Here is a 26068-nt window from a genome sequence, read left to right on the forward strand (position 1 = left end):
CACCGCCCGCCGCAACTCTGCGGCCACTCCCAGGGAGGCGCAATTCTCGGCGACGGGCGGGACACCCGGCACCGCCCCGCGGGCCCCGCTAGCCCAATCAGAGCACTCGCCTCTCACTCCGCGGCATGCTGGGAGCTGTAGTCCGGAGCCGGCAAGCCCGCGCAGCGGGGCCACCTCGGTGAACACCATTACCCAGAAAGCTCCACGGCGGCGACGCCCCGGGCCGATTTGCCCCTGAAGGCGGTGTCTCGAGCAGAGTAGAAGGCGGGGCGGGCCAATAGCGGGCCAGGGCAGGGCTGGCCCGGGGTTCGCGACCAATCGGAACGCTCCGAGAGCCGGGCGGGGCGGGGCGGGGCGGTGGGTGCCGCGCGGGGCGGAAGTGCGGCAGCGGAGTGGCCCCGCCGGTGCGTGAGCGGCGGCCGCGGCCCTGCGCGTGTGGGGCGGGGGCTGAGGGCGGCCCACAGAAGCCGGCTCTGCTCGAGGAGCGGGGAGCGGCACGGGGTGGCGCCGGGAGGCAAAAGAGCAGCTCAAGGTAGGGGCGTTGTTAGAGCAGTGGCTTGCGCGTGTTTTAAGGGCGTTTCTCCTGTGCCTGCAGGTCCGAGAGCAGCCCGGTTCCCGCGGCCCCGGGATGGATACCGGGCTGCCTCCCGACGCGCTGGGTCGGCGGGTCGCCTGTGGCACCGACTACGGGACTGTGCGCTATGTGGGCAGCGTGTCTCCTACTGCAGGTAAGCGCCACACAAGTAATAATCTTCACATTTTATGGCTCTTCTCGAGGTTCTACTCATGTTCTTCTTAATTTAAAAGAAACACTGTCGAGTAAAACGAGGCAAATTACAACTTGATTTTTCCTCATTGTTCTTTTGTAAATATAATGAGTTCTAATCTCTGTGAGGGTTTTGGGTGTTTTTTTTTAAAGTCAGAGTTGTCAAAAAGAGTGTAAGAGAACTTCACAGTCTTTTTCCTGATCTCTGTGCAGACAGAGTCAGGGAAGGTAAGAGGCAGCAGCAGCAGATCACTAGACCAGGTGCTCCTTTGATAACATATTGTGTTGGGTTTGTGTGACAAGGCTCTAAGAATGGCAGGGGCTACAGTGGTGGCATCTGCCACCAGAGAAGCTGTCAGAAGCTTTCTCCATGTCCTACAGAGCTGCTGCCAGCCGGCTCCAGGGTGGACCTGCCACTGGCCAAGGCTGAGCCCGTCAGTGATGGTAGTTGCACCTCGGTGAAACCTTTAAGAAGGGGAAGGAAAAGAGACTCTTTGCACGAAGGTAGCTGTGGCCAGAGAAGAGCTGTGTGAGAATATGTGTGAGGAACAGCCCTGCAGACACAAAGGTCCGTGAAGAAGGAGGGGAAAGACATACTCCCCACTCTGGAGAGGAGATTCCTCTGCAGATCTACAGACAGGCTGTTTCCTGGCAGCCCAGGGGGATCAGCAGGGATTCAGAGATCCACCTGCTGCCCGTGGAAGAGGCACACACAGGTGGATGCCTGAAAGGAAGTGGTGACCACACCAGAGCAGGCTCCTGGTAGACCTGAGAGATAAGCCCTGCTGGAACAGGTTTCCTGGTAGGTCTTGTGTCCTGGAGTAGCCTTTTCCTGAAGGACTACACCCCATGAACAAAGGGTTCCACATTGGAGCAGTTCCAAAGGAAGCATGCTGTAGCCTGTAGGGAGGAGTTGTGTTGGACCACTCCATGGAGACTGTCTTCTATGGGAGGAACCTGCACTGGAGCAGGGGAAAGACCACCCTCTTTGAGGAGGAAGCAGCAGAAATAAGGTGTGATGAACTGACTGTAACCCCCATTCTCCACCTCTCTGTACCTCTCAGGGAGGAGGTAGAGCCCAGGAAAGAGGGAGAGCTGAGGTGGGGGTATTTTTAAGATTTGTTTACTTCTCGTTAGGCTACTCTGATTCTGGTTGATAATAAATTCAATTGCTTTCCCCAAGTCTTGTCTTGCCCATAACAGTAATCAGTGGGTGATCTCTCCCTGTCCTAATCTCAGCTCATGAGCCTTTTGTTGTATTTTTTCTCCCCTGCTCAGCTGAGGAGGGGAGTGACAGAGTGGCTTTGGGTGGGCACCTGGTATCTAGCCTGGGTGAACCCACTATAGATGTTCCAATTTATGGGAAGAGTCCTGGTGCTTGGAAGAAGACCAGCCTTGCATACAGTTCTAGAAGAGGCAAGAAGGATGACCAGGAAATGTAGACTTATTAGCCTCACTTCAGTTTCGGAAAAGATGACATAGCATGTTTCCTTGGAATCCATTTCCAAGCCTGTGAAGGACAGGATGGTAGTTGGGAGTATTTGGTACTTGTAAATAAGAAGAAGTTGTGCTTGGCAAATGTCATTACTGATGATATGACTGTGAATGTGGATGAAGGGAGAACACGTCAATATTCCTTGACTTCAGTAAGTCTTTGAATAATGTCTTCGTAAAGAATTTTATTTGGAAGCTGAAGAAATACAAGGTAGGTGAATGGACTGTTAAATGATTCTAAAGTTGTCAAGTGAAAAAGTAATTAATGACTCGACATCTGGTAATGAGTGAGTACTACAAAAGTAAATGCTGGGGTGTGTATTGTTTCATGTATTCCTCAGTGACTTGGGTGATGAACAGTGTTCACCCTCAAATGGCTGCTGTGATACAAGATAGAATTGCAGTCCAGGTCAAGGTTTATGAACTTTAGGTTTGAGCCCAAGAGATTTAAGGAGGATAAATTTCTCAGTGTAGTATGGACCAGGAAGTGACTCAGAGAGTCTGTTGTAAACGGCTTGGGAGTTAAGTAGGATACTGTTATGAGTATGAGCCAGCAGTGACCCCTGTAACAAGCCAAGATACATGTTGTACTGGGTTACCTTAGAGGGAAGTGAGGAACATGGCCTGCAAGTTAAAGGAAGAGGTTATCCCTCTCCGGGTGCAGGGGTTCTTGACAAGGTTACACTTGGAATAATGTATCTGCTGTAGAACTATTCCAGTTCAAGAGGGAGGCAGACAAACTTGATAGGATCTCAAAGATCTCCTCTTTTGAGGAGTCTTGGAAGGCTACCAGGGTGGTAAAGGGCACAGACCATCACATGTGTTGTGGAGAGGTTGAGGTATCTAGGCTTGGTTAATGTGAAGAGAGGAAAAAGTGCCATCCAGTGGCTTCCTGCAGCTGTTTGACAGCTGGGTACAAAGATGGCAGAGCCTAACTCTTCTTACAAGTACTAGATTATACAGTAAAGGATAATGGCCACAGCAGGCAAACCTTTCCCATTACATTGCTACATTACAATGCAGCACTGGAATATGCTCACCAGGTGTGTTGCAATCTTTCTCTCCTTGGAAATTTTCAGGGTCTGGCTTGGTAACAAATTACCTGACTTTTTTTGGTGCTGGTGATAATCTCCTGCTTTGAGAGAGAAGGTTAGGCTAAGTGAACTGCAGAGGTTCTTTCCAGCCGTGATTTCTATGGATATGATGCTGTAAATTTGAAAAAGTATCAACCATTTTTTTCAGGAATTTGGCTGGGCGTGGAATGGGATGATCCTCAGAGGGGAAAGCATGATGGCAGCTATGAAGGAACACAGTATTTTAAGTGCAGGTGAGTTGGTTCACAGCATTGGCAGGTCATATGTGGTGACGAGATGCTCATGGGAAAAGGCCCTTTGGCAATTTTTAGGGCAAACCCTTCTGTTATCAGTTGGCCAATATTAAAGATCATAATTCTGAGTGCTCTGACTAGCTAACCCATAGAGGCTCCTGCACTGATATTTATCCAGTTATAGGTATTAGGGTATAGTAAATATTTAGAAAAAACAAGTCATGTTTTCAGAGGTATGTTATAAAATGAGACTTTTGGATGTTATTACTATTCTTAGTAGGTTTTAGGTCTTTTGCTTTAGTTAGGAAATCAATATTTCCTAGTGACTTTCATTAAGTAATTCTGAACTGAAATATTGGTCCATATTAAGTGTCTCAAATACAGTTTGTATTTGAATTTAAGCTGACTTGCATGTATCTTGTTAAGGGAAAATGCCAAAATCCTGTTAATGATTTGGGTTATATTTGTATCACTAAGGAATTGTTAAATATATTCATTGGATTTAGTACATGCAAAACATAGTGCAGCTGTGTGGGGTTTTTAAATATATGCATGCATTACTTTTAAGTGAAAGGGTTTGAGCACTTAACATGTTTGAAATTGTGGAATACAGGACTCTAAGATGGATATTAACTGCAGCAAGTCATTGATATCTATGTCAGGACACATGCAACAGCTAAAAGTTTGTAAGTTAAATAGTAACTGGATGAGTTCATAGAAGGAAGTCATCAATAGCTCTTGAATGCTACAGACTGCTAGCTCAGTAAGTTCCTGAGCATAGAAGTGGTGAAAGATGAGAGAGCAAAATCTATTCTGCAGAAAAATAAGAAGAAAACACCCACCTGTGAGGACTGGATATTTTTTCCCTTGTATCAAATAATAATAAAACAAGGCTTGAGGAGGCTAAACACAATACAAGAAAAAAAATCAACGTTGCTGGATTTTTTGTTTCAGCTAAAGAATTGGAAACTATGTTTTGCACAGTCATGTCTTTTAAATTAATATATTGGTGGAAGTTGCTTCCTAAATGTTTTGAATTTACTTGAAACAGTTTCCAAGTTAAAGCTAGCTATATTCTGCTGCAGGAGGAAAAAGTAGAAACAATTGACCATTCCAAATCTCTCTGGACAGAAAAAGCAATTGAACATTTCATGAATGTTTTTTCAGATACTTGAGTGCTTTACATTTGTGTGTATATAATATTTATATATCAGTGTATAGACTCTTGGGTTTTTAGCAGCCATTAGTGTGCTTCCAGGAGATGAGACAGACACCTTCATTCTTGATGTAAAAATCAATGTTTTGAGTGAAGCTCAATACCTATAACAAATGTAAATGTTGTGGTCTTTAAACATGTTGTTCTTTCAATACTTGGCTAGTTTCCAATCAGAAGAGGTCCTGCTGGATTCTAAGAGAATACATGGTTCCAGCAGCCCACCAAGACACAGACATAACTTCCTGTGGGCAGACACATTTGTAGTTCTTCTATTGACTATTGGGAAAATGTAGGCAAACTTAAGTAAGAAGTAGTTACCTTATTTTAGCAAAATGGTGCTGAAAAACAAAACCCTCCCACAACTTAAAACATCACTTCTTTACTACTACTGATTAGGAGGGAATAATGTTTCTTTGTAGATGAATATACACATCTAAAAAAAATGCTGTATTTTTCCCCTTATCATGAGTATCCTCTGCCTACAAGCCTACTTTGCTCACTCCTTGAATTCTGATAAGCAGAAGCAGCTGATCAAGTAGCTTGTGCTGTAAACAAATGCAGTGAAAGTGTTTTTAAGGCAATTTTGAAAATAACTGCTTTAAAAAATACATCTTTCAGAGTGACATTTGAAAATAAGACCATAAGAGGAAAATAAAACGGATTTTGAGATTCTCATTACCAGAGAATCTTCTTTCTTTTCAAGTCCTTACTTGAAACAGTAGGTCTGCTTACAGCTCTATGTAGGTTTTTCTCTATAGTAGGTTTTTTGAAAATATGACGTAAACTTTTATGTTTCATAAACAGTGGCAGTATGTTTATCTGGGTCATTATATGGTGATAATTGAACTTCTTAAGAATATGAATACCAAGGAACAAAACAGCCATGCTTCAAATTATGCTGACCTCATGAGCATGTTCATCAACCCAGTATCAGCTAGAAATGGCAATGGACAATCTAGTGGTGGTTTTGTGTTCAATTTTTCCCTGATAATAGGATCTTTGTTTCTTAATAACTGAGGAAGCTACTATTTTAGCTGTCAGTTGCAGTAGTGTATTATATAATTAAATTATGTTCACAGTCCTTCAAGAGAAATGAGTAATCAAGCCTTAAAACAGTGTTAAAATTTGTATACAGCTGTTGAAACACGAGTGTGCTTTCCAACATGTCCCACAGACCCACTGACACATTTGTATGCGTGTGTTCCCCTGGGAAATGTGGGTTTCAAGCACACCTTCCTCCCCTGGTTGTCCTATACTTGTTGCATGATGATCTGCTCCATGAGGATTCAAGATTATCTGCTCCATGAAAGATCTGTTTATATTAAATTAGGGCTATTTTTTCTTCAAGGGTGACACATTCACCTCCAGGAATATCTACTTAGAGCAGAAACAAACTCTTCAAATACAGGAAAAAATATCATTTTAGTGTCCATGAAAAAAAAAAATTATTTCCATTTTGCAGAGGCAGAAAGCATTCCTAAGATTCCTGAGAAGGTTTCAGTTAAGAAGTTTTGTTCATCAGAAACTCGTGCTCTTTGCTGCCAGTAGAACTGTGTTGAAACAAAAGATTGTCTCTAACCACTGCTCAAGCATGTACTGTGCACCAGCAGAACCCCAAGATACCATCTAAAACTACAGATGTCTGTCTGTCTTTCCTTGTTTTTTGAAAGCCCAGAGTCAAGTTTCATGTCTGTCTGTCTGTAAACTTTCAAGAACTTGAAGTACTTGCTCATGCTTGCAAAGCTTCTGCTGTTCAATCAGAAATTTGATACACCATGGCAGGTTAGTGTCAGGTGGCATTTATAAGCATTGTTTGGTGCCATGGCCTCTTTCTAAAACTTGAAGGATTTTCTTTACTGCTGTGTGTAGATTCTTCTAATAGAAGTTTTGTCTGTTGAACACCTTCCCCTGGAGGGAAGAGATCTGTTCAGATCTGTGTAGAAAAGACATGCATGGATTCAAACAGCTCCACTTTATGATACATTGTGAGCCTTGTAGTGCATTTGCTGCAGTCATGGTGGTAATTATCTGGAGTTGATCATTTCAAACAGACTCTTCTGGGCAAAGAAGCCCTTTGATCCATGTTTACTGCCTAGGCTGATAAAGCTGACATCTCTCTCCATGGCTCAGAGCTTCTGCATTCAGACAGCTCAAGTGTGTAGCTGTTATGATTTATGTACTCCTGATTTTTCTTCAATACTGAGAAATGTGTGTGTGTGATATTTCCCTAGCATATGAAGAGCCGTCATGTACCTGTAATGATAAGCAGTGCCATCACTTTGTTTTACATTAGCAAAGAATGATGCCAAATTTCCTCCTTACTCAGTGGAAGCTGACAGCTAATCTCAATTTTAATGAATATCCTTGAAGCACCCTGGGCATGCGAACAGATGGGTTGGATGCTTCAGGCTACTGAATCATGAATAGGAAGTGTCCTAGAAGATGACTTCTAAGATTGGGGTCAACCTCTCTCTTTTAAAAGTCAGTAGGAAGTGTCAGTATTAACTAGAGCCAGCCACTTGCCAAAGCCCCACTTGTGCATATTCCACATTTTCTGCTTAAGGAAATTGGGCCATATCTTCTACCACTCTATTTCCTCACTGTGTTTTGTTCTGGCTGCAAGACAATTTGCATACATGAGAACAAAATCCCTGTTCTCAGACTTCTGAGTGTTCATCTTAAGTGAGGTCGATCAGTAATCCATAGGTTCTTCCATCTCATAATATGCATGCTGGATGACTCTTTGGATTCTGATTTATCTGTTTAGTTCCCAGTTATGGAGACTGATGGCTAATAGGTGTGGTTTTGCTTTAGTTCATGTGCTGTACATTATTTGTTTGATATGTACATGCAGCTTGTACAGTTCATATGTCTTCATGTGAAATTAATTACAGGCAATGTGTTTTAGGGAAAATGAATTACAGTGACCTCTCTCCTTGAATGCGCAATAATTTTGCCTGAAAATAGGTTCCTATTGCAGTTTCCTTTCCTGTCTTTTGTGACAGCTCCTAAAAAAGTAGATCAAATAAATAGACTGGAACTGAAAAAGAAGCTTAGGCTTTGGAATGGATTTAAATATACGTTAGTTAACTTATAATAGTGTGCAGAGTAATGGAAAGTGATACCAACAAGAGAGAGAAAACCTAAAAACCTATGACCTTTTGATCAGGACAAAAAGAGAAGGGTCTTGAGAGATAAATACACTAAAATTTTCCTATAGCTTTATTAATAATGAGGACAGGGTAGCTAGGTTCCTCTTCCTCTGCTTTTTTTTTGGTTTTTTTTTTTTTTTTTTCCCCTAAGGATAGAACTGGTTCCTGCACAGAAAATGAAGAAAGAGATGCCAGTAGAGTGTAGAGGGATGGTGATGACAAAATCATGGTGATAGGAAATTGGATAGTTGTTGTCAGAATAAATTTACAGCAGGTACCGAGTGTGAATTACAGATAGACAGGAGTACAAGGATTTTTTCCAGAGCCCCAAGCAGAATCCTGTACTATCTGCCATCTATGAAGCTGTTTGACTTAATTAAATGCAGAAGTGATATATTTGGAGGCAAGAGATGTTCTTGTTCAAGTCGTAAAAAGGCAATTTACTGTTTTAAGAAGAGGTATTAAGAAAGAATCGCATCATTTTACACTTGAGAAAGTTCAATATTTAAATCAGTCAAGTGTTTGCAAGCTATGAAGAATTTCAAAGGAATGGAAGAAATTACTTAAGGTTACTGGATTAAAAATGTATTAAAAATGCTTACTAAACATGAAAAGTTCATACCAGATTTATATTCTTTTCTATATTATTTGCCTTTCTGCTTCTTTTGTAATCATTGCACTCTAAGCATAGTCATTACAAAACTAGACTGAAAATAGTTTGAAAGTAAATATTATCGAGTTTCTACCTAGGTCCTTCTTAAGGATATGAGAGTAGAAAGGCTAATGAATGAAACTGGCACAGGAAATTTCCAGCACTGATTTTTTAACAAAAATGAGAATACATGGTGTCAAACTATTCCATCTACTTGTAATAGGTTCATAAGATTTGGGGCCTTTAGTTACTGGTTTTTTGTATGAGAATTTTGAACTTTGTAACACTGGTGGTTTATATTATGGTTTGCTAATTAGACACTTGATGCTCACATGCTGTTTTGAGAAGTTTTATTTACATAAGTGATGTCTTCCTCCTGATACTTTCCTACCAAAGCCTGTTGTCTTCTCAGCTTGATGGCAGACAGATATTCATAGCTACCAATTTTCTTCCCGATGTTTTCTGGCTGATGCTCCTATCAGATCCTCACCTGCTGTGACACCATTCCCATAACTTGTCTCTGCTAGTTCTTCCCCGATACTGTGTTTCCTCACTAACTTTGCTAGAAAATGTCAAAGCAATTGCATGGTAAGACACGGAATGCAACAAAGTTTTTTCAGTGCTCAAGAAAAGCCAAGGAACTCCACTGAACTGACTTAAAGATGCATTATTGGTTGGATATTTCTGTTGAATATTCAAAATTGTTACCAAGTTGGTATCAGGATTTTTCGAAGTTTGTGTTTGTATAGGAGTTCTGAGTGCTACAATTTGTATGTTGTGTCATTTGTGTGAATTACTAGTGAATTATGCAAGTCAAATACAATGTAGCATTCACTAGTCTGAGTATTCCTCAGGCTTTGATAAAACTCCAGGCACATTTATTGTATGATTTAGGTAGCTTTTGTGTCTATCCTTAGGTAGAAACTTCTTTTTCTGGAGAACCTGACTTCATAATGAGTTTGGAAATAACAGAGCAGTTATTTTTTGTCACAGACATATTCTATGAAAAATCTTTTGCCAGGATCTTTTCTCCTGAGAAGCTGGGAAGCTTCAGCTTCTCCATGTTTTGCTACTTTGGAATGTGATTTGGAGAATTGTTTACCCAGCATGTGAAATTGTTTTTACTTGATGACCAATGACAGCCACCTGTGTCGAGGCTGTGAGCAGCCACAAGATTTTATTATTCATTCCATTCCTTTCTTTGCTAGCCTTCTGATGAAATCCTTTTTTTTTTCTATTCTTTTAGTATAGTTTCAATATATAATTTTCTTTTAATATAATATATATCATAAAATAATAAATCAGCCTTCTGAAACATGGAGTCAACATTCTCATCTCTTCCTTCGTCCTGGGACCCCTGCGAACACCACCACAATTTTTAATAATGGTACTGACACTGTAATTTTGATGTGTGAGTACATTTTAGGGAGCTGGTGCTCCAGCTCTCATGGTATCTCACTATGTGAACTTCTATCAAATACTATCAAAGATACTCTGAGAGTCTTACCTGGCTCGCTGGGAACAGCGATGTTTACAATTAGCCTGTAGAATTGCCTTTTGACTGCTTTGCTCTCAGTACTTCTGTTTAAAGCAGTAATTAATTAGTCAATGTTAAGATAACAGTTTATATTTCAACTTTTCCTGACTGCTCTATTCTAGGCATCCTAAAGGAGGATCGTTCATCCGGCCAAACAAGGCAAATTTTGGAGTAGATTTTCTTACTGCAGTAAAGGATCGGTATGGATTGAATGATAACCAGGATGTTCAATGTGGCACAGGGAATACCGTAGTATTTGGAACGAAGACTGTGGAATTTGTTGGCATGGATTCGGTTGCAGAACAGCAAAGGCAAGTGTTATATATGAAAATCTAAGATACATTATTAGTGATTGATCAATCAAGGTATTTAAACTGTAAGGACTGCAATGCACATTAAATTGTGTCTAAAAGCAAGCCAGACTGCACTGTGGTGGAGACAAGAAATCCTCCAATTGTGGCTTCCTAATTTACAGGTTTTACAAATACAAACTGGGATTATGTCATGTTTAAGTGCTAACAATCCTCATTCAGGTTTCATAAAGAAGCAGATGATGATATCTGGTGAGAAATGAGCAATAAATTATCATCATGTCGGCAGTCATCATACACAGGCATGGTCTTTTTAAAATAGATGTATTTTAATGTTTTCTAAATATTGTACAGTGTTTTGTAGTCTTTGTTTACTCATATCACAAATTAATTTCTAACCAAGAGAGGGAAGACAGAAAGCAGTCACTGTACTGCCAGTGAAGAAGTTTGTCAATCAGTCGATGTCATGTTTATGTACCTAGAAGGATAAGAAAAGAAGTAACTTAATGATGTGTTATAAATTGCAGTTCTAATGGCCTCCAGCAGAAGAGATGTATTAGTTCAGTAGGTGGCAGTCACCTTCTGAGCTGATATTCCACAACTATTCTCCTTTTCTCCCAGAGCATACTAAGCAGTCAAAAATAATTCTGATGGGTGATACAAAGACTGCCCAAATAACTCTGAACCTCTTGAAAAACATGTTACAAGAAACCTTTTTAACTCAGAATCTCTAATTAAATTCCAATTTGCACAGCTATATTTAATCTGTTTTACCAACTCTTTATTTCAGTTGGAACTATGGTTCAACCAGACTTATTTTGTAGTAGTGATGTAAAGGCGAAAAATAGAGATGTATCTCTTTTTGAGTGCGAATGACACTGCAGTGTGGTAATCTGCACATTGCTAATTCCAAAGGAGATACACATGAAAAGGATGTTATGGAGTTGTAAAAACCAGGCATTTATGTAACATACCTATTTCTGTTTGAAGATTACCTAACAGAATGTTCTTTCTCACATAGACAACTGAACAAACTGGTGAATATCTCAGTGCGTGAGTGTGCAGTGAGCCATGCTGGTCAGGAAGACGAAATCAGCAGAACATGTGCCAGTATCCTTTTCTTGCTGTATTGTATGATGCCACAAATAAAGTACATACTTTAGCATTCCAAGTGTTCACATCACTGAATGATGCTTGTATCCTTTTATTTAAAAAAAAGGAAAAAATTAAACCTGAAGTTTATATTTAAAAGTTTAATGTAATGTTAAAAAGTTAAACAGCCAGGCGCCTACAATTTTTGAGAGGAAATGCAAATTGTGCATAAAAATAGAAGTGTAGTCATAGGTTGTTATTGTGACTGCAGTTTCAGAAGGCTCCAGCAATAGTTTTTTTAAAAATTCCCTAGAATAGATAACCGTATAGAAGTAGAACTGATATGTTCTGTAGACACCAGAGGTTTCCAATATATAGCAAATAATGTGTTTAGTACACTGCATGCGGTGGCAGTGTTACAAAACTACAAAGCAGTTTTTATTTGTTAATTTTTAAGGACTTATAAGAGTTCCTGTCAGTATAGAAATTAATCCATTTGAGGATTTGTGTGGTTAAGCTCTTCTATAAAACTATAAGCCATTTCCATATCAGAAATCAAAATAGAATTTTCTCTAACTGAGCAGTACCATCCCTTAGTGTAATCTATTTCTCTTTGATTCAAAACGAAACCCTAATTCTAATTCTGAAAAAAGGAAGTTCAGTTTTGAGATAAGTTTATTTTTCTTAACAAGAAATTTCAGATATGAGGCATATAAACCTATCAAAAAATCTGATATCATCTTGGGAGACAGTAGTAGCTATTGCTTCTCAAGTTCAAAATCTAGAAACACTTAATGTCAGGTATAAATATTCATATTTGGGTTTCTCTTCCTTTGGGGTAGGAACAAAAACCAAGAGGCTCAGGATTCAGCTTTCTAAATGTAACTGGATACAACAAGACTCATTCTAATGGGAGCTAAGGTTTTTTTTTGGTTTTTTTAAATCTTGTTTTTAAGCAACTGCTGAAGTTGTGGGCTGTAATGTGGGCTATATTTTTCTGACATCTGTATTCAAGAAGAGCCCTAGGAGTTCAGCTTCTGTGTAAAACTAAGTTCTGGAGAACATTTTCTTCAAAGTTTTAAGATTTGATCTTTGGGGTTTTTTTATTCTTGATACATTCTGGCTGCTCAGGCAGGTCTGCATTTAAGAACCCACTTTTGTTTAGCCAACCGTGTCTTGACACTAAACTTAATTATCCATAATGCTTTGACTAAACCTTAATTATCCAAAACCTTTGTCTATTTCTGTCCTAAAATGATGCTGATAAGAAACTGTTGAGACCGTGGTGACAGATTTAGGGGAAAATTTCCTGTACAATGATGACATTGGAAAAGGAAGGAGGATGTTGTTAAATAAAGCTCCAATTGTATTGAAACAAAAAAATTCATAAAATAATTCCAAAATAAAGAACATTTCTAGTACACACCTATACACTGTAATTGGCACATGCCGCAATAATTTTCTGGTGTGAAGTAACACAATGGATTAAGTAGCCTAAATCACCAGATTTTTATATTTATTCTTATCGTTATTGTGACAAAAATGTATTGTTAAAGTAGTTATAGGTGTTCTATTTTCTTCAATATTTAGCAATGAACAGCTGTTTGCAACCTGGGTGCTATTTGTAAATCTATCTTTGCCTGGAGCATATAATGATTTATTGTTATCAGCGTGCATCAGAATACAGAGAAATTTATTTTAATTCACCTGGAATAATTTTTTTCAGTTTTTCATTGTTGAGAAGCGTACTCCAGACTGAAGGGTCTTCAGAAGTTTTTTGTAAAAAAATGGAAAACAAAATGAGATTGATGCTGGAATCTGATGCTTACAACTACAAACTGATATAGTCTGAATCAGTTTTGTATTGTTTTGACCTTCTGTTTGCTTTAAAAAAGAAAGAAGGTAAATCTGTTACTGATTTTTTTGTGCATGGAATGTTGGAAGAAGAATAAAAGTGATTAACCATCCACCAGCTTTTATGTGGAAATTTTACCCATAAGTGTGTAACTATAAACTACATTGAGCAATTTTTATGAGAATATGCAGGTAGATTATGCCTTAGGAAAGAAATAAAAACTTCTCTTTCAGGGTGAATAATGAAAACTGATTTGAAGACTGCAGATTTGAGGATCTTTATCTTTTCTTCTTTGTAGTGATACTTGCCTATTGAGAGGGGATTTTACATACTTTTGTTTTGCTGGATAGTCTTGTGGGCTCTTCAACAGTCAACACTAAGGAGTTTAAGCCCAAACTCTGGCTTTGTTTCATTTAATATTAATGAAAATCATTCTTTTCATGTTGAAAACTTAGTGAAAGAGGCCACAGAGGAATAAATATGCATTCTTGAATAAATATGCATTCTGGAAGCAGGAAAATAAATTAGGAAAGAGTATGTTTGAATATAACTAGAAATATATTTCATTATATTTTGAAATATGTGACATCTTGGCAGTGATTTTAATTTTTGGAGTGTGTAAATTTCTTTTTCTTTAATGTGTAGCTCCAAACTAATGACTTAAATAAATGTGATTATTCATTATGCAATTTTTTTTTTTTTAATGCAGTGAAAACAAAATGAAATTTCCATCTACATCAACTTTTACATCCAGTGCATTTTCAAACTTGAAGATTCTGGCCCTTAATCAAACTGAAATAACATGGACAGAGGTAATAGCCTTTCCTGATTTTTTTAAAGTTTAATATCATTAAGTTTCTGAGGCAAGGGAAACACAATAAATATTTGTGCATTGTATTGTTCTACTGAAATCAAATCATCCTTAGCAAAGTGCTGTGGGGTAACTGTGTTGGTTACATGTTGACTAATGTACTTCCTACATAATGAAGGAAGTAATATTGGCATAGGAGTCTAATAAGAAACATTTTACTTCATCTACATCTGTAAATTGCCAAATCAAAAGAAAGCAGTTGGAGTACAATATAGCTTTGTGTCCCAAAGTTTTTTTTAAGTGAAAACCTTTTGGTTTGTGGTAGCTGTTGAAGATTTACGTGTACTTGTCTGCATGCAATAGAACAAATGCAAAGAGAAAGAAAATATTTCCTTACGATGAGAAAAACTTTGTTTCGGCCTCACTTTGCATCAGCAGGAGACTGATTGGTATCTTTGCCCATACTGATGGCTCTTGAACCACGTGATGCCTGGTTACTGGCAGCAGAGAGCAGAGGATAAACAAAGCTCTGACTTGTTTAAGGCACTGAAACATGTGCACACTTAAATGACTCTCTCCTGGTGTGGTGTCTTTTAGGAATGAAGTCCTGTTGTCAACTATAGTTAGCAGTGGGCCTTTTTTCAGAGATGGGGCTTAGGACGTGCATCTCAGTGTCCTGGTACTTAGAATAGCTTCTAAATTCCAAACTGTTATTTGGATTTCTCAGGGTCAGATTTTATAGTACTGCATTGTAAAGTTACATGACTTTTCAGATTTCAGCTGCTAGCTGCTATCCAGTAAAAGAGCATTTAACAAAACTGGGGCTTGAATAGAAAGAAGCTTCTTCATTCTCTTGTCTTGCAGCAGGACTAGAGGAAGGTCACTGCTGTGTTTTTGTTTACTGTCCATTCACTGTACTCTTAAAATTGCCTGTGGGATTTATGGCAGGACAGTCCATAATCCTTCCATAGTAGCAGCAACATGAATGGTGAAGGGAATGGAGGAATTAAGTGGCTGCAAACACTTTAAATGTCACCTAGTGCTCATCAGAGTAAATCTGTGCATTGTGGTGTTTAAAATGTTGGTACCTGCCAGCAGCTGTCCTTCATCCCTCCATGGGGTGACTGAAAGGCTGATTGGAGCCATGGCTGCAGATTAGAGTTCTCCAGGGCTAACTCAATTGCAGTGAGAAAGCCCCAGCTTAGCCAGAGCAATTTAAAATGATGCAGCTTTTGGGTTTTTCTTTTTTTGAAACTCTGTTTTAGCTGATGATTCGTCATTGGCCATAAAGACATCTTTGGTTCCAAAATCTGTTTTATAAATTTGTTCCAGTTCATTCCCTGTAAGTTAGGAGACATAAGCTTGTGCTTGAAAGTGGTGTTCCAGGGCAGTCAAACAAAAGGGGAAAAATAAAGGCATGGGCCTGACATCAGTACTCTGTGAATAAATTACTTGAAAATGTCACTGCTTAAGCTCTGAGGGGAGTTGCTTGAAAATTCAACTTTCAAATAGAAAATAGTCATGAATATAATCCAAGCAAATGAGAAATACATTTAAATCGTTGATGGCAATATAAGCAAAAGTCTTAGGAGTGTTTTAATTTTAATTAAAACAATTTACGGTGAACAGTATTTCAAGATTACTTGTTGTTTTATGTAAGAATATATGGCATTGAGATAGTTATAATTGGATTTTTTTAGTTTGTTCCTCTGTTTTGAAGTATTTTTCACAGGAGAGGGACGTGCTTAACAGTTATGCAGTAATGCATAGCTCCATATTCACATGCCTTGAGCATCCATTTTCAGAAAGAATTCTTTCATTAGTATATGATTTGCATATATCTAAATACTTCTGAGATTATTAGTATATCAGTAAAAGAGCTTATTACTGTAGAGTTGTTGAGTGATTGTTCAAAACATAACATATAACTTTCAAGGGGGGAAAAATGTCCTGTAAAATGACTTAAAGTTAGCAGCCATTGACTTAGAAATTGAATTAATGCATTTGAGTGTAATGAATTTGTATTTATGGCTCCAAACCCTTTTTTTTCTTATTCAGCTTTTAAATCATAATGTTATATTTGTGATTCTGTTTTCAAACTAAGATTTTGTATTTATAATATAATCTACTATTATACAGGGTAAAAGAAAAATCTGGGTTAGAACAGAAGTGCAGGATCATGCTTCTGACACTAGCAAGTAGCAGCAGGTAGTTGGGAAAAATTCTAGGCAAAGGGTAAGCACATGGTAAGAGCTTCTTAGAAAGTAATCTGGAATTGTGTGGCTTTGTGAGCTCAAGACTATATACCTCTAATTAATATTTGTGGATATTTTTGTTTCATGATTTATCTAACTGTATTAAGAACCCATTTAAAATTTTGCTGTGCATAGCATATAGCATAAATTCAACCTTTTTTGGGTTCTGATATTGCTGCCTGGTAATTTCATTTAGGAAGTCCCAATGGTTTATATGAAAGTAACTGAGAACAGCTATTCTCCATTTCATGGTTTTAATTCCTGTTTAGCTTCTTTGTCCCTTTCCCAATTATATTATTTGCTTCCTGGGATAAACAGACTGAAGATACAGGAACATCATGAACTTACATGGTGACAATTGTTTCTTGTTCTCATTTTTATTTCTTTTGCAATGGCTCTTGCATTTCCATTCTTCTGGTTTGAGAGCATCAGAGGCTCTCTTCTGGGTATTTGTTACCTCCCCATCTGCTTTCCACAATTAGGCCCCAGTCTTTCCTGAAGGTTAATTCACAGTGTCAGATCTGTGAACTTTTGTTTCTGAGGAAGCTATTTTAAGCAGTAGCTGGAAATTTGGCAATTTGAGTTTTTTGGAATCATGCTGTGACCTATAATTTAGCAATTTTCTAGTCATATTGAAAAATCTTCAGATATTTCAGGTTTGTGCAGATATTTCAGGTTTGTGCAGTTTTTTTATTCCATCCATCCATCCCAATGCTGGGCTGTTGTGGGGCAATCTCTGTACTGAACATGCACCTCATTTCTCTTGACTCTGCAGGTTTCTTGTCATGCTTCTTCATCATCAGTGCATACCTATTTTGGTCTATCTTGTTGATATGGGGGAACACTATCAGATTAAAGAGAGATCTGTTCCTTGCTCTTGCTTTGGAACAGGAAAAGTTGTTATATCTAAGTTGGTGTTTGTGTGTTACAAATATGACAGGAGGTTGATTTTTTCGTATTTTTGGGGGTGAAACAGTTGAGCTCCAAATCATAGGCTGCCTCTGGAGGAGATCTCAGTGTTTACCCTTGGCATGGTGCCTCTTATGAGTTAGTTAAATGGATCTGCAGCTGGATGGATTCATGCTGTGTAAAGTTAAATAAATAAAACTGTGTAAAGTAAAATAATATCTTTTATGCAATTTCAGGGCATAAGATCTAAAACAAAAGTATCTTTGTTCATTTTGTAGAGTTTTTTGAATGAATTTATTTTCTTTAGAGAACTTGAAAACTTCAGGATGTGTTGAATTCATGCAATTCTTAGCTTCTAGTGAGTTATAGGCTGGCACAGTCCCAAGACAGAAAAGGCTTCAAGCTCTGAAAAATTAACATATTAAAGTATACTATCAGATGTGTTATGTGTATTAGCTATACACATAGTTTCTGGAACTTCTGCACATGTATAAAGTTTGTACAGCCAATTCCTCACCTCATCATAGGGAATACCTGGTCACTCCAACTCACTGAATGAATTCACTCAGTTTCCAGTCTCAGCTGTGAGGGTGGCCACAAGCCTGGGACTTAGAGTCCTGTGACTGCAGAACCCCTTTGATGTCATCTGTGCTGGCAGATCCAGACACAGGAGAGCCATCTGGAAGAACGGGAAGACTAGGAAAAAATCTTTAATAATTTTTCTTCTGGTTTGGGGAGCCATAGCTTGTTCTGAACACATTCAGAGCAAATTTGCATGAAATATAATTTCTGAAATATTCCCATCTTTTGTAATATTAAATAAAGTTTTGCTCTTAGGTTCTTCTTTCTGCTCAAGGATGGCCAGTACTTGAAGAGTTGTACCTTTCTTCTAATAATATTACAGTTTTGGAACGGTGAGTAACATGAGTCAGTCAGTTGTTAGCCACTGCTGTACCACAAAGTTACACAGCACATAAAGTTACATTCCTGTAGCATTTACATCACCAAAACAATAATTGATGCAAATTTCACATGATGTATTTCAGAACATTTATAAATGTGCACAATTGCGTGCATGCAATTATATACCTAGGAAAATAGTGTTTTCATTGGCCAATAACTTTAAATACTCTGGTTTTGTGTTTGTTTTTTCCAATATATCAGGCCTGATAATGTCCTGCAGACCCTGAAGTTGTTAGACCTTTCAGATAACCAGCTACTGGATGGAAATCAGCTGCATCTCATAGCACAGCTCCCCAGGTAGCTGTAAACAAATTTGCTGGAAATTCTTTGTCCTAGATATTCATCTCCGTAGTCCTTGTTGGCTGAAATATGATAATATTGATGTTGCATGAAAGATTCATGAGATCTTGAAATAAAGGCATTTTGCCCTCTTGAGGATAGTAACTGCATTATTTTGTTGAGCTATTTTAATATAATCTTGCTTTTGTTGTATAATAACACATTCTTCAGCTGTGTGTTATTAGGTTTTCATTATACATCTATGAAATGAAAGTGATTTACCACACTTTGCTAATTTGCAGAATTATCATCTTACCCTGTACACCAAAACAGCAGCCATGATTTTCAATAGCCACAAGCTATTTAAAAAAAAATCATTTAGAAAATCACACATTTTAAATCCAGGAGCCATTCTGAAAGTTTGAAATTGTTGCACTTACTCACTGAAAATTTTATTCCCTGAACACAGCTGAAGTCTGGGTACTGCCTGTGAGGCTGCTTTTCATTTGTCAGTGATGCTGCACCACATCAAAAGCTGCAGATCTTTATTAAGAAAAGAAAAAAAAATCAGGTTGTATCTCTTTGCAAATAACTTCCTGTGCCACATACAGTGATCATTATGTCTATTAAATTTCAGATTAGAACAGCTAATACTTAGAAACACTGGGATATCTTCTATACACTTTCCTGATGCTGGATTTGGTATGTAAAAGAAGTAATTTATTTATAGTTTTAAAATTCTGTTTATTTAAAGTTTTCACTGTTTTCCTGTTACTCTTTTCCTAGGATGCAAAACCAAAATGTTTCCTTCACTAAAACGCCTTGCAATAAATGACAATAAAATATCACAGGTAGGTTAGATTATGATGGTTTCACATTTTGTAAATAAATGCATTTTTTTAAGAGTAACTTTAAGTTTGCTTTTTAAAATTTTATTTTATGTGTAAGATTCTGAGGTAACTGTTCAACACTTTGGTCAATACAGAGGCATAGTTTAAGAATGTAAAAATATTTCTTAACGTTAAAAAACAGGTTTATGTTATGGCAGCTACCTTATAATTTCTCTCACAGAATTCTAATTATCTACAGTTCGAATTTCTTGTTTTGGTTTGTTTTTTAATTAAATGGAGTGCAGTTCTTTCCTTAGCTACATGAACAGGATCCAAGTACTTGGTTCAGATGATCAAAAGAATTTTTCCAGTCATGTTTGTTGTTCAGGAAAAGTCAGTGTTACCAGGTATTGTTCTGAAATGAAGTTTTATATTTCCTCAAAAGACTCTTCCCTTCCATTTCAGTGGTCATCTATCAATGAGCTTGATAAACTGCCAAGTTTGCGGGCACTGCAGTGTAACAATAACCCCTTCGTGGACACAGAAAAGAACCCAGAGACCCTGAAACAGCTCATTATTGCCAAGATAAGCCAGTTGGAGGTTTTGAACAACTGTGAGGTGTGTGATACTTCAACAAATTGCATGAATTTAACTTTGATTAAGGCAAAAACTTTAAATCACTGCCTGAGGAATTGTTTTCAGTTTCTTTTAAGATTATTGATTGTTTGGGTGCAGGAAAAGTAAAGTGCCAACTAATCCATCCCCTTGTCAGTGGGGCAGTCACAAGCTCAGTACAAGACTGAGCCTTCTTTGTGAGTATTGCTAACTCAGTGGGGACTTGGACTAGATGGGTCAATGGTGGTTTTTTATCAGTGCCTGAATTGTGTTGAAGTTGCAGGACTGTTAACAAAAACCATACTCTTAAAAGAAAGAAAAAATAGAAAAAGCAGCATAGTCTGGTCTGTTTCAGTGACAGCAATACCAACATTTGCCTTCTGCAATAGAGAAATATCATAATCCACACCAAATCAAACTTTCAGATGTTTATCATAAAGGAGAGCAGAAGCAGCATCTGACCCATTGCTACACAAGGCATCCTTGCATCACCATATACAGCAAAATCTTTGCTTAGGTATTAATTTATGGTTCAGTGAGTACACAGAGGGGCTTAATGGCTCTAAAATATACTGAATATATGGATCACTCAGTATTTGGAGACATGGTTTGTAAGATTCTTGGGAGCATTGAAACATACTGAACATCAAGTAAGACCAAGGAGTCTGTGGCACTGATTAGATTTTGTTCTCTGGAAAGTTATATAATTATATTATAAGTTATATAATTATATTATGTGCCATTCCTGTGTCAGTACAGATCCTTCCTGCTGAAAGAAGAGGAGCAGAGCTTGATTATCGCAAAATATTTGGAAAGGACTGGCTAGAAGCTGGTGGGCATTGGAACCCAGAGAAAAACAAACCAAGTGAAGAATTTCTTGCTGCCCATCCTAGATATCCAGCACTTTGTCTTAGTAAGTACAAGCAGAGTACAATAGCATTTCCTCACCTCTGGCATTGTGGCAGCACTGGTTTGGTCTGTTTTCAATTTCTCTTCCCCTTGGGTGTTTTTCCCATGTGCTGCTACAGCCTTAGGAAAGCCCATGCATTGGCAAGCCTGTGTGCCAGTGGGCTTCTGCACAGAACTGCATCCTTTGGGGCATTGATGCCTCAGGAACTCTGGCTCCTGGCCTCAGAGACCCGAGCACGTGTGTCCATCCGTCCATCCATCCATTCTCCCACACCCCTGTCCTGGATGCTGCAGCAGCTGGACCAGGCTCGTGTCTGCAGCACTGTGTGGTGCAGGGGCCACCATGGCTGTGCTGAGGGAACTCCTGCCTGATCCTGCACCACAGTGGTCCTAGGTCTTCAGTTTTAGTCTTTGAAGGGTTCTACTACTTTTCTATTTTTTTTACTTCTTCTATTTTTCTTCCAACAGAATATGGAGCACCGGAAGAAGGAGAACTGAAGGGACAACAGCCTTTGACTCTGAAAAATCAGCTCCTGAGTAAGAGGCCAGAAATAGTCAAAATTGTTCCTTCTGCATTTATTTTGTGAGCTTAGTGTCTCCTAGGTGTAGATGGAGAACAAAAAGTTCCAACTTGTAATTTTGATTTTCTGAACTGTCTCAGTGAGTTTGACTGGAAAGCTGATTCTGTGTACTCTTATTTTCCCCCTCAACCCAAGCCAAATGATTTTCTCAACTGAGATTTAATGGAGAACAAAGGTTATTGATACTCCATTCTGACAGTGTGAATGGCTTCTTTACAGAAGACATCTCAGGCTTTAATCTCAGCTGCTCTGTTTTGTATTTTACCTTTTTTATAACTTCTTTAGGACAGACAAGAAAAACATGGGTAGCTTTGGTATTTGAGGCTGTCTACATATTTAATCTAGGTTACATCCTCGACTTGCAAATTCATGTAGCTGTGTTTCCCAACTGATAGAATAACTGAAAATTTTTACTTCATGGGCAAAATAGTATTTTAAGGCATTACATTCTAATGCATTTAAGTGGAAGACTAACTAGAACAAGGAGTCTTATTGGCTAGACATAAAATAAACCTTTGTTTAAGAATAAGTCTTTTAATCTCTGTAAAATAATTAGGCTAATTATGTCCTTTGAAAGTCTTTGTATGGTGCTTTTGAGAGGAACAAAAGCCTGTTTTAAACTGAATAAGCAATTTCCATTCTACTGCAGGTTATTTTTTTAAAAATTAAATAGAAATTAAGCATTTTTAAGTAAATACTCATTTTGACCAAAAAATCTTTAATCTTTAAGCATTTAGGGAGTCACCTCTACAATAATTTACCAAAGATTAATAAAAACTTGGTTATTTTCATTAATTAATTTTTCAGATAATGACTAAATGTTATCTTAACTGCTGAGATGCAGGCTACCTCCTAATTTTTGAGAGACCAGGCTGAGCTAAGGGAAACAATTTGTACTAAAAAGAGACAGAAAGACTATGCTTCTGCCAGAACAGGGCTTATTGTTCTTTCACTAATGCCTCACCCTTCTTCTTTAAGCTCTCACAATTAAGTGTCCTGAGAAACCTGAACAGAAGCCAGTGGAGAAAAAACTACCAGGTAAGAAGTCTTGGCTTATGTTCAAGTAGTTGTTTCATTGCTCCTTTTCAAACAACTGTATTAAATAATGGCAGCTGCCTCTGGCTTTTTCAGCTCCTGAAAGCTTTTCCTCTGTCATATAAAGAAATGAAAAAGACAGAAATTATTTGAAAAGTCATAATTCTTCTGGCCTTCATACTTACTTTCAGTCCAGTTCAAAGATGTAAAGGTGATGCTTTGTTGTAAAGTTGATGCTCTGCTGCTGGTGTCATGTTTAATAGTCTGAGGCAATTAAAGGTCTATTAACAGGGACGAAATCTGGTGGATGTGTTAACCATGTAACCAGAACATGAAGTCCTAAGAGGCAACCACACAGTGTGTAAATCTAGATATTGAGGTCTAGTATCTAATCCATGAAGTTAGAAGTCTAGTTCTGACCTCCATCAAATTAATTCTTTGAAGTTTTAGTGTCTGTGGTGATACTAGAATGAATAAGAAGACCATTCTAAATTAAGCTGATGTTTTGGAAAGATGTGTCAGAATGAAGTCTGAGAGAAAAGAAGAATTCAAGCTTTATTCTAAAATAAAAATCACATTTATTATCACAACTTGCATAAAATCAGATAGATACAGCTTTTACAAAAATGTTTGATAGAAAAATATTTGTCTAAGTACAATGTGTGGTATTACAGGAGTAACTCGCTATTGCTGTGCCTTTAGATAAAGCTTCAAAAGAAGTGAAAGTTCAACCAAAATACTGAGTTTATCTATTGCAAACACAGGTATCACCTCTGGAACAAACTACATCTACTCATTCAAGATCCATTACAAAAAAATACCCCTTCCTATAACTGACTTCATAATATAAACAATTCTGCTGACAATGTGTTTGGAACTAATAAGTCAATACCATTCCTAAGACTGTCACTAGTTCCACCGTGCCATTTCCTTACTTGTGCTGGGAAAGCCAATTCCTGGTAATGAAAACTGCAAGGAACAGTTGCCAGATGCAAGTAGTCAGAACCTGGCTAGTGTGTGTCCCAAAGGTCACTTAGTTTAGCATGTAGAAATATAAACTCAAAAAAGGTAAATTATGAAGCTGTAACACTTTAACTTGATGTATGGGATCAAAGCACTTACTCTGTAGCAGCACATCCTGCCCTATCCACCACAGGTGAAACCATTTTCCACTTGACAGTAGCAGATATGGTTTCAGGTACCTTAGACATTATTGCAGTGTTAGAACTGAAGCAGCAATACAGCCTTTCACTGTTGCTGTAAGCAAGTAAAGTGAAACACTGGTACTTTGCTACAGCTCAGTGGCAGCAGCATTTTTTCAATAACTTTTCTTTCTCTCCCCTCAACAGAGTCTATGACTATTCAGAAGGTCAAAGGACTGCTGTATCGCCTGTTTAAAATTCCTGGTTCAGACCTGAAACTGTCCTACAAAAGTTCTAAAGTGAGTTAAAAACAGATATTGAAAAACAAAATATTTCATGCTGCTAAAGGTCCATAGCATGTTCTAAAATACTATATAAAGACATTAATTTCACTTGAGGAGAGCTGTCTTCATGCTGTCATTTAGGACCTAATTTCATTCTCCCTGACTGCAACTGCCTGCTATTTGGTTTACATGAAGGGATTTCAGTGTAAGTCTGATTAGGTGTTTTTTTTTTGCTTTCTCATTCTAGCTGGAAGGAAAAGAAGTTGAACTAGACAATGACTTAAAGCCTTTGCAGTTTTACTCAATAGAAAGTGGAGACTGTGTGTTAGTACGGTGGTAAAGAAGGGACTCTCTTTCTGGACTGAAGGAAAAGCTGACACAAAAACTGCAGAAGAGAGACAGACACACGGACAGGCTGTGCCTAAACAGACATACAGGTGAATATGAGTTTCACACACGTGGAACCAAAGGGCTGTACAATTGTACTTTCAACTCCTCAACTTGATCATCAGCCTCCATGAAAACATCTGCTCATTTGTCCTACTGGAGAGATACCAAACAGTGCTTAAATGCTTCAATTAAATAAAACTCAAGGTCATCCTTTTGCCAAAATTTTATACTGCCTTCCCCCAGCAGCAGTGAGAATTTGTTTTACTGAACCGAGTACAGGGTTGAGTTGTGATCTCTCTGCTATCAAGACAAGATCAGTGCTGCACTGAGAGGCCACTTCCTCTTTGTTTTCACCTACATCCAACAACCTTATAGTGAACAAAATCCAGTAGTAATTTTAGAAGTATCTACCTTAGATGATTAAGGTCAAAATCTGCCAGACCTTTCTTCTACCCTACAGTGTTAACATACCACATTATAAATAAGTTCTCAGTACACTGCATGGCATTGCTATTTATTTTACAATCTTTAGCGTGCTGTTCCTCAAGCTTATTTTACTTTCACTTATGTAACCTCAGATTCATATCTAGTCAGAATGAGCTCTAAGAAATCCCTCCTAAATCAGGCCAAGTTTGCAGTACTTGAAGATTTGGTATAAGCAAACCTTGATTTTATTTTTATCTAAAATGACAATGATATAAACAAACAAATCACAAATCCTAGCCCCCATTGCTGTCCCTGTCCCTGCACAGATGAGGGCAGCCCCTCAGACAGCACAGAATGTGCTGCAGCAACTTACCAGCTGCCCTGGTGCTGAGCACAACTCTCACAGGAGCCTGGAACAGCCCCATACTGAATCAAATAAGTAGTGCTTCAATTTACAAAAGACAGGCTAGTTGGCATTCTTATGTGCATTTATTAATTACAAGTAGGTCTTTGACTTTATCTAAAAAGGATTTTTTTTTTAATCTTGAACATTTTGGTTTTTGTCTGATCAACATCTATACTATAGAAAATGAATAGTATCAGTCCACTTGAAATTATCAAAAGGGATGTGCAAATATTGTTATACTTCAGTTGAAACCCAGCATTAAAAGGTACCTTAGTATTTCTTATTGTTCCAGGAATGAATCCAAATGTACACTTTTCCATGATCATTATACACTACCCTGTTTTCCAAGGCAAGTCCATCATCTTTCCTCACATCTACATGGATCTCCACACAGTTCCTTTAATCTCCAGAGCTCTTCCAGCTCCTGGGGCGAGTACTGGGGGGAAGACAGCATGCCACTCTCACATGTCTTCTCACACAACCAGAGACCATCCTGTTAAGAGAGAGAGAGAAACATTTCAATAGTTTTTCTTATAAAGTTTGTAGTCTCCAACAATCTTCACTTCCAAGAATCAGGTGTTTATTGTTTCTAGCAACAAACATTGCACACAAAGATCCCAAACTCATCTTCTAGACCTATTCAGAGAACTTGGGGGTAGGGATGGAGTCTGCAGGTGCTTTGTGGCAGTTTTGTGGTTTTTCTTTTAAATATATCTTTAAAATACTTTTTCCCCTCTGGATTTTAATTCAATGGTTATTTCAATTCCTTTTTAAAGAAAAAAACCACCATTTCTCCTGTTTTATGCTACTTGGCACAGCAGCCATCTCCTC

At 38.2% G+C, this 26068-nt stretch overlaps 2 protein-coding genes across 2 annotated transcripts in view; one reads left to right on the forward strand and one right to left on the reverse strand.

Annotated features, from left to right (window-relative positions):
* The first annotated feature begins 387 nt into the window (after positions 1–387).
* TBCE (tubulin folding cofactor E) lies at positions 388–24632 on the forward strand. The gene is made up of 17 exons (XM_036379426.2): positions 388–404; positions 596–728; positions 3503–3587; positions 10267–10455; positions 11477–11565; positions 12249–12348; positions 14112–14214; positions 18215–18291; positions 18542–18637; positions 19257–19321; positions 19406–19470; positions 19915–20067; positions 20824–20977; positions 21442–21510; positions 22533–22592; positions 23939–24030; positions 24263–24632. Exons 2-17 carry the CDS (start codon positions 629–631, stop codon positions 24353–24355), a joined length of 1590 nt encoding a protein of 529 aa, XP_036235319.1. The 5' UTR covers positions 388–404; positions 596–628; the 3' UTR covers positions 24356–24632.
* The window catches only part of B3GALNT2 (beta-1,3-N-acetylgalactosaminyltransferase 2), a 29831-nt gene continuing 26906 nt past the window's right edge, over positions 23144–26068 (reverse strand). The window contains exon 12 of the mRNA XM_036379427.2: positions 23144–25730. Coding sequence (XP_036235320.1) covers positions 25596–25730 — 135 coding nt within the window. The 3' untranslated portion in view covers positions 23144–25595. The remainder of the gene's footprint in view (positions 25731–26068) is intronic.

This window comes from Molothrus ater, chromosome 3 (genome assembly GCF_012460135.2).
Source record: "Molothrus ater isolate BHLD 08-10-18 breed brown headed cowbird chromosome 3, BPBGC_Mater_1.1, whole genome shotgun sequence".
In the NCBI taxonomy this organism is placed as follows: domain Eukaryota; kingdom Metazoa; phylum Chordata; class Aves; order Passeriformes; family Icteridae; genus Molothrus; species Molothrus ater.